A 9,461-nucleotide genomic window follows, 5' to 3' on the forward strand; every position below is an offset into this window, starting at 1 on the left:
TCTTCCTCTCCTGCACAACAACACACTCTCGTGCTCGCTCTGCGTTCGGCCCAACTTCCCGCATGTCGATGGCTCCTTCACCATGCTTTTGACCTGCCCCCATTCTCCCGATGACAGTCCCTTCTTCTCAGCCAACGCCGCGATCGAGGCGATCTTGCCTGAGGAGAAGAACCAGGATACCCCTCGCCCCCCACTCGGGAACGTTCTCGTTGTTCGTCATACACCGATGCCCGACAACCCAGATGAGGAGGAACCTGCCGAAAATGACGCTGCCGCCGCTGCCGCGGTCTTTAGAGCTCGGTTGTGGTCTAGCCCTCTCCCGCGATATCATCGTCGATGACGGCCCGCTCATCCATGGTGCCATTTATCAGTGAGTAACCTGCATCTTTATCGTCATAATCTCCATCCATTAATCGTCTATGTAGGTCACTGCTGCAGCTCGAGAGCTCCCAGCGAAGTTGGATCCGTGGATGTACTTTGTCCCATATGAACTCGCTGAGCGACTTCATAATCCCGATGGTACACGTTTTTTCCCCATCCACTGGGGTTATGACTCCGAGTGATCGTTTGTGCGGGGCGCTCTTTGGGTACTTGTACTGCTGCTGTTGTTATTGTTTTTGTAGCTTTGGACTTATAATATATATCTGCTTCATCTGTCCTCTCTATTTGTCTCCTTTTGGAAGAATGATGTCTCACGGCCTCTAGACGTTTGAGAACGAGAGAGTTTGCCGGATTAGGCAAGTCGGCCCCTAACTGTGCTGACCCTCATTGCGCTGCAACAAAGCTGAGCACATACAGGATAGAGACTAATTTCCTTTGTGGTCAATAATGAGTGCACCCACAGCACTCAACTATCGGCGATTAAGCATATTGCTGGCCAATAGCTCGCAACTCACCTGATTGCTTCGCAAGCGAATTACCATGGAGCTCACGACATTTCTGACCAAAATAAAAACGTACGTAGCCTGCGTTAGGATATATTAACCTCATAGGACGACCAGATTACCCATACATGAAGTTTCATTTTTCAGACCGACACCGTTTGGCCCACCCAAGGGCCGTCATTGGTCTGTGGGTCATGAAAATTTACTGGATAGATGTTTATGGTGCCTACTAATATACTAGAGCTCATTTGCGACCCACCGATAACTGTGTGTTCAGACGAATGAAGTCAGAACACCAAATAATAGGCATTGACATGTCTGGTCACACTTGGTTCCTCACTACCACCATGGCCTTTCAGCGGGCGAATAGTAGCGACGGCAGCTTTTCGTCAACATCAGCGGCATATTATTCCCTCATTTCGCTACTCATAACTAACTTTGCTCCTTAGCCAGACAAAACAGCAGCGACAAAAGGTCCACCGCAATGCCTCAAAAGCCTACTATTCCCGACAGTCCGTGTCTGGAGCGTTCTGTCTTCTTGCTTCTGGCTGAAAATACTTTAGTCAAGTCAAGATTCTAGCAAATCGTCGAGCTAAACGAGCCCTCGCCGCCAACAAGGATGCTCCCACCACTCTTCTGCCCGTTCTTGAAGCTGAGGCAGAGCTAGAACGCGAGGACCATGCCCCAAGCGCCCCTCCGGCTGCGTCGGCCTCGGAAGAAATGCCTGCTGACGTCGCCAACGTTGCGCTGACTTTGGATCACTTGGAGCTACGGTCCGACCCGGAGTCGACATCGACATTTTACGCGTCCTCGTTCCCCCTCGGAACTCTTCCCGTACTCGGCCACCCAGTTTGTCTTTTTTTTTACTTCAGCCCAGCTCTTTCAACTCACGTATGAGATAGTGTCGGATTCCTTCAACCCAGAACCCCCGTTCTTGAATGGCACGTATAGATTCAAGTTTGTCGCGCAATTATGCTTGCTAATTTAATCGACTCAGGGAAAGCGCACAGCTCCCTCGCGGCGTATCCCCCATATCAACAGAGCAGCTGGAGACATTGCAGGCCCTGGGTAAGTTTACATTGAGCGAGGTACAGAAGCAACAACTCCTGGTCGCCAAATTGAATGCGCCTTTGCTCACTCCACCGTCCGAGGAGCACGTTTCTCAATGGACAACGAGCGCGGCTGATTTTGGACCGCCTCAGCTCTCTGCGCTGCGACGAGACTCGATAGTGGCATGGTGCGATGCCGTGGATGCTGTTCCGCCATTGCAAAAAACCCCTGGGCCTCGCCGTTTCCGGCCCATTTTTTTGGACACGCGTCAATGGGAAAGGCGAGATCCCCGAGGGATGCGGATGGACTGTGATGCGACTTGGCAGCAACAAATCTACCAGCATCTGTACAAGGCAATGTAATGTGATCTGGCGAATCTAATAAAGGTGCGTGACTCGTCTCGTCACGGGTCACGCATTTATCTTCTTGACCGAAATCATGGTATGGGCAGATGGCTTCTCCCTTACCCCCTTCCTCGGAACCCGAGTATAGTAGCGATGAAGAACCTCAAGGTAGGCGACGAGATCCTTTTCCTCGGCCCCAACTTGAAGCTTACGCGCCCGTACAGGCCGTTCACTCTCGTCCATTGACGCCGACACTGAAGAGTTTCGAACGGATGTCTCCAGCAGTGACGAGGAGTGGGGTGCCTCTCGTGAGTGCACATAATCGATGTTAAATATGAGCACTTACGATTCACAGCATCTCAGCCGACGCAATCGCAAGACCCTGGTTGTCGTGACAATCCATTCACCGACGAACACCTTCCTTCGACTCCTGCTATTCAGAAGGCGCTGCGAAAAAGGCCACGCACTCCAGAGTCGCCGTCACGTTCGTCTTGGACTCCAATTGTGTCCGAGTCATCTAACAATCTTTGCAGCGTCTCACCAACAACCAGGTCGCACCTTCATCGAAAACTTTAGCGGCGCCACAGCCATCTCTTCTGCGTGCTAACGCGCAGCGCCCGGGTATACAACGTCTGGCAATTGGTTACTTGTCTCGCTTGTACTAATTTGTCCTTCAGAAAAAGCGCTCAGGGCTTTTACCGTGTCGATACCTCGCCGGCCATATTTGCTCGAATGGCAACTGCCGCATTCGAAGCCGTCATCAACGCAGACGACCCCATTCTGCATGAGCAGCAAAACGACGACCCGAATATGGAGGAGGAACGCCAGGCTCAGCGTGTCGCGTTTTTACGGCGTTGCTGCATTACAGCCCGCTCTCGACTGTTTGGACCAAAACGACAGAGACGCTCCCTACGCTGTCATCGTGGGCGCTCTCACCTTTATCTGGACGACAATCAAACCCCTCCTCTGGCCGACGTGGTGCTCGAACCGAATCATCTTTGCCGACTTTGCCAGCGCCTGAAGTCTCACGCAGTTCTGTGAGTTCGTCATTACCAGTCCGTATAACTATTGATGTCCAGCCAGTTTCATGTGCAACCACAGCTTCTGTTTTTTGTATGTGCGCGCATCCACCTTAACGTGTCATGGCGCTGCCCAGTCCCTCAGTGCTATGCAGTCCAGCATCGTTCTCCACTTCCCCTTCTCCCATTGCAACGGGAGATAAGTGCACTCTATATGGGGTTTCATGATTTTACTCGAGTGCGGATGGATTGGTCTGATGTTCGCTTTCCTCCCGCGCGTGCCACGGACCCTGGTTCATCCTAATCTCGATCATATCTGTCCATAGCAAAATTTATTTCGCTGTAGTTGTGAATCATTGAATCAGTGACCAAAGATCTGTCGCTCACCTGACCGCTTCTTCGTGACTACTCACCACCACGGACGCTTCTCTGTGTTTAAGGTTTCAGGTGGGAAATCAGGATCGGCACAGTGCTTCCCGCAACCTACTTTTGGCGCAATGTTGCCGTATGATGTCCACGCTCGTCTGGGCAGCATGGGCCGAACACGTATGTAGCCAAACTTGAAACTGCAGCCTTATTTTGTAGATCCACCCTCCAGACGATTTAAAGCGCAGTCTGGTGCGTTTCGAAAGTCGCGCCAACATTTCCGAAGCTCAAAACAAGATGGCACTGGTACTTTACCGTGGCACAAGTGGGCTTGGTCCATTCATAGCCCTTACAGATAACTGACGCAGTTTGAATCCCAGACAACCTGAAAGACTCAGACCGCCAACGGCAGACCTATAACAGCATCCCGCGCCACATTTCCGACCCAGTCGACTTGCTTTTGGGCGAGCGCTACTTTATGAACGACTACTCGAAGCTTCTTCCCAGTGACTGGTCATTGGTGACCTCTTACGATATCTCCTGCGATTGGCTCTGCCGCTGGAATAATTTTCTTTCGACTTCTCCACACCATTTCTGGACAGGCCAACCACATGCTCTTTATCTGCCTGAACTTCTCCCAATGATTACGTGCGGAGAGGCGATCGAAACGGAATGGGCTAGGTCCTTTTCTTCGTCGATCAAGCAATCCTGACTCTGATTTTTTTTCCCCAGCGCGAACCAGCCTGACGACCGCGATACAGTTCTGCCCGAGCCAATGTTCAAGGCTAAGCTTTGAAGCTGCAGATGTCGTAGTAGCGATGCTTGTAGTCACTAAAAATGAATGATTCAAATTCGCATTTGTGTCTGATCATCTCATCAGTATCTGCACGTGTCACTGTGCGTGCCATCAATTTGTCAACGCGTCTCACCAAGTACTGCCAAGGCTCTTCTGACCCGTTGTCCTGGTCTGTGTATTTGCCTTTGCCCTCCATCCACTCAATGTCTAAGCAGCGCAGGAGACAACCCAAGTTCCATGTTGGCGGTCTTCCTCCGAGCCAAGTACAAGGAGACACCACGATAGCCTTCTCAAGTGGCCGCAGAGTCGCATCCCGTCTGCTCAATGTCGTCCCCACGATGGCAACCCGTGCGCAGTTGACGGAGGATCTGGCCGAATGGATGCCTTTCACGGAGCTGGCCGACGACGAGCTGGCGGCAATAGCTCAGACGATATCTTCAGAACCACAGCCATTAGACGATGACCACACCTCCGGCAAACGGAAACGAATTGCTTCTGTATGCTCCTCTTGGGCCATATATATGCTTCTAACTGACTTGCTTCCACAGGAAGACCCGATGGCTCTTTGGCGCCGGATGAGCGGTGCCTATCTGGACGAGTTGCTACGAGGGGAATCTTTAGGGAGACACCACGGCCGACCCTCGTGTGCGGCCTGTGGCGAGATTCTCACCGAGAATGCCGAATCCCGCGCCTTTCGCTGCGTCGACTGTGGCCCCTTTCTGCAGTGTGAAGAATGTCTTCGCAATCGTCACGAGCAACTACCTTTACATTCTGTCCAGGTGCGTGAACGGTTAAATTACTGTTACTCTGGCCTAATACTTTCTTCGAGAAGGTCTGGACCGGATTCTGGCGCCAATGTACCCTTTTCAGTCCGTCCGTCTCACAAACAAGCATTGGTCTCGGCATGGTGTACCAACTGGGACACCACGGATTTCCATGCCCACATCCCGACCCGCGACTGCGAAGGATGGTTGTTCTCGATGCTGGAGGCGTTTTCAAAGTCGATATCAGGTACGCAACCAGTTTCTCGGTCTGCAAATCGAGCTGACAATCCCGAGATTTTGCGCGTGCAGTCACAGTCTGCGTCATAAGCATATGCACCCTCTCTCAGTTACTCGACAACGCTTGGTATCCCGCGACGACCATAGAACCCGCCACATGTGCCACATTCCGAGTTCTGGATCTATTTAGGACTCTCAAGGTCGTGGGGAACATGAACGCCCACGACTTCGTGGGTTCTTTGGAGCGATTGAGCAATGCGACATTCACGGAGCAACTCCCCGTATGTGCCGAATCTGTCTTCAGTTTTTAAGATAATTTGACGCTGGTTAGGATCGCTACAAGGCCTTTGGGCGTATGAGTCGACAATATGATTTCCTTATGCGGGCTAAACGAGCCGGGCGTGGCCATGCGATGGATGGACTCGCAACTACGCCTGCGGGTGGTCTGGCCGTCCGTTGTTGGGCATGCCCAGATCCTGAGCGTAACTTGCCTGATGGATGGGAGAATGCCGACCCATCGAAATCGTAAGTTATTCAACCTACCGACCTCTGCGATGACGGAACTGACAAGGCTTAATACAGATACATTTACTCCTTAATGCTGGCGCTGGATGCCAATTTCAGACTGAAGAACCGCCTTCGCGCAAACGAGCGGCAAGACCCTGCCTTAGGAAATGGTCTTGGTTATTTTGTGGAGACCAACGAGTACAAGGAGCACCTGCGCCACTACGTTGCGGAAGAAGATGTGAGTTTTGTTGTTTCAAAGAGAATCATTTCTAACCCATTTTGCGCCAGGTCAGCACCTGCATCGCCTTCGCCGCCTTGATGCAAAAGGAGACAAGACTGACCACTGGTCTCAGAGTATCGGGTGTAGGCGGATGTGTATGTGCCCGCCATGGCATCGTTCGGCCGTTAGGATTGGGGGACTTGCAAAAGGGGGAGCGGTAAGTGGTGACGAAGTCCTTTCATCGTCACTTATCCAAAATTGCAGCTATGCCAACATGGACTGGGTATTCCTCAACGCAGTCGGGGGGTTGGGGGTGCGACGACTGGTCATCTCCTACGACATTGCATGTCAATGGAAGCAACGCATACGGGAGCGAGCAACCAAACTCAGCAAGAACTCGGTCATTGTCACCAAATTGGACGATTATGCGCTACAATTCGCTCTTCCCGTCTGGCACGCGGTCGCGCACGAGTCAAGTTGTCAAGCCGCCAATTCCTTGACCCATGCAGTCGGTGTCGGGAGAACGGATGGAGAGGGCATTGAACGCACATGGGCAATCCTTAATCCTATTGGATTCTCTACAAAGGAGATGGGGGAAGGCAATCGACACGACACAATCGAAGATAAGATTGATCATGTCAATTTCGAAAAGAACGTGAAGCAAGGTTAGATCCAATATTGTCGCTGGTCGCAACTAACTCAAATGACAGGAAACACACTTGCGAGGAAGATGCTTATTGCTTTGGCGGAGCGGGAGACGCAAATCAACGAGTTCGCGGAAGTTGACGACAGCTTGGAATCATCCTTGCGCGAGCAGTGGCAACGTCAAGTAAATGCCTGGAATGCGGACAATACGAGCCCGAACCCCTACGTTTCGACGGCTAAGCATGGTAGGTTGTCAGCGACAAAAGAGTATGTGCGCTTATATGTCGTTTGCAAAGCTGGGCCTTCCGAGGCTCAAATTCTGGCAGAGTTGAAGAAGGCGGAATTGGAACAATTGCGTAGCGGCCGCGGGAATGAATTGGCAGCAGGCAGAACAACGGCGGCGGCATTCATCAAGGGTGCATTGCAATTGGAGGACCAGCAGTATGTCATTTATTATTTGAATTCGTCAGTGCTGTTGACACTCGCTAGACGTCGCATTCGCTTCGAATCCAGTGGACAAACGACGCTGACAGCCGAGCGTTCCAGCCAGCTCGATGAATTGCGTGTATCTGTGCTGAAGAAACTGCATACACTGCAAATGCACCAGATGGTCTTCATGCCAGGTGTTGAGGAGCTGCGAGCTGCAGAGGAAGAGCGCCGTGATGTGGATGCTGCTCCCGCCCCAGCGGAGGTTGCGAAACTGTGGCTCCCGAGCGACCTATCAATGGAGCAACGTGAGGCTGTTTGCCGGCCAACGTTGGTGGAAACGGGAGGCCCAGTTGCGTCTTGGACAATGCAGCGACACCCTAGCCAAGATTCGAGGTCATCTCCATGCGAAAACCCACCTAATCGACACTCGTAATGCCAACGCCGTTGGGCAAAACTCGAGCACCAGGTTCGGCACCTTAATCGGGCGAGTGGGGGATCAAGCGCGGCGTCAAGCAACGAAATATCGAGAAGCCAGAGCGGCTCTGGTGCGTTTGAAGGGGCCAGAATTTGCACCCCAGTTCCGAGAGCTGCATGACGATGATTTACGGGTGCATATCGAATCAGAGAGCGATGCGCAGGCCCGAGCGGCATTGGGCAAGCTGGGCTCGTCAAAACGTGCGCGCAATGAACCCTCGTTGACGAAGAAGGTGGTGCCTGTCTCATGGATATGGTTCGCAGGGGGGGAGGCGAATAAAGAAGAGCTTCACGATTGTGGGTGGTTTCAAGCGCTCATTTCATTTTGGCTAATATACATTGGATAGCGGTGCGTGTTCAATGGACCAAATCACTCGCTCGACGTGACCGCTGGATTGAAGAGGTACATCTATTGCGGGAGGAGATGCGGCGAGTTATCAAGAGTATCGAGGTTTTTGCGGGGGGAATGGAAGGAACGCGAGGATGCAAGGACCGAGGTGGACGAGGAATTGGCGGCAGGATTGATGGCGTACGCCAAGCGTCAGAGCTTCGTCTACGGGGAGGTCGAGAAGGCCTTTCGGGGCATCTGGAGTGCCTCCACTGTGGCGGCAATCCGCGCAGCTGCAGATAATAGCGCTGAGCCAATGACGTCAGCAGCTGACACGGCTGAGCTGACACACGGACCGCTGTAGCGTTACTGCTGTATTAGGACATAAATATTGATCTATCATCACTCATGAACAAGGGACTGATCTGTAAATCTAGCCGAGCTCGGCTGTGGTTAGGTTTTTTTCAGAGAGGGTTTGAAGTAGGGGGAATTTGACAAATGCACTAGCTCAGCTCAGCCTGGCAGGAGCTAGCGGATTTGACACCGGGTTGCCTGGCAGTTGCTAAGACAGTTGTCAAATGCTGGCAACTACAGGTGCACCTCCGACTTTATCGACACGAACTATGTCGCTCGGAATGGCATTCCGGTCCGCACCCTGGCGCAACCGATTCCGGTCTTTAACGTTGATGGCACTCCGAACGACGCCGGCTCCATCAACCAGATCGCGGACTTGGTCTTACGCTACAAAGGCCATTCCGAGCGTGTTCAACTTCGCCGTCACTCATCTTGGTAAACAAGACCTTATTCTGGGGTACTCCTGGCTGCGGAAGCATAACCCGGAAATCAATTGGGAAACCAAGGAGGTCAAGATGACACGGTGCCCCCGCGGTTGCTCCACTTGCCGCGAGGAAGAACGCGTTGAACGGACTGAGCTACGGCGACTCCGGCTGCTCCAGAAGCGACTCCGCTCCGGCCCGTTCCCCTCGCCATGGACCTCTCTGGGCCTGACGACGGAGACGATTCCGTCTCCGGTGACGACTCCGCCCTGCCTGATCTGATGCCGGACTCTGACGACGATGAAGACGATGGTCAGCTTGAAGATGGTGACCGCATCTTCTACACCTCATTCCGCCCCTCGGAGGAGATACGCGCTGGCAGTACTGTCTCACAGCGCCTGGCCGAAGCCTTCGCCAGGAACTCCGCCCCTCCGCCCTCCGAGATCCCGGACTGGGCTAAGGAGTTCCAGGACGTCTTCAACAAGGAGTCCTTCGACACGCTACCGGAGCGGAGAGCCTGGGACCACGCCATTGAACTCGTCCCCAACGCTAAGCCCACCAACTGCAAGGTGTACCCCATCTCACCCCTCGAGCAACGCGAGCTCGACGCGTTCATCGAGGA

At 52.8% G+C, this 9,461-nt stretch overlaps 1 protein-coding gene across 1 annotated transcript; it reads left to right on the forward strand.

Annotated features, from left to right (window-relative positions):
- Window positions 1–4,797: 4,797 nt before the first annotated feature.
- Window positions 4,798–8,427, forward strand: MIND_00393600 (CxC2 domain-containing protein; the record flags this gene model as incomplete). Its single annotated transcript, XM_037360765.1, has 13 exons — window positions 4,798–4,956; window positions 5,008–5,470; window positions 5,518–5,741; window positions 5,792–5,985; window positions 6,043–6,205; window positions 6,256–6,404; window positions 6,452–6,852; window positions 6,898–7,077; window positions 7,129–7,273; window positions 7,322–7,588; window positions 7,632–8,032; window positions 8,083–8,186; window positions 8,233–8,427. 13 exons carry the CDS (start codon window positions 4,798–4,800, stop codon window positions 8,425–8,427), a joined length of 3,045 nt encoding a protein of 1,014 aa, XP_037223650.1.
- Window positions 8,428–9,461: the final 1,034 nt, after the last annotated feature.

Source organism: Mycena indigotica (genome assembly GCF_014461135.1).
Source record: "Mycena indigotica strain 171206Taipei chromosome Unknown Mind.scaff0003, whole genome shotgun sequence".
Lineage (NCBI taxonomy): Eukaryota > Fungi > Basidiomycota > Agaricomycetes > Agaricales > Mycenaceae > Mycena > Mycena indigotica.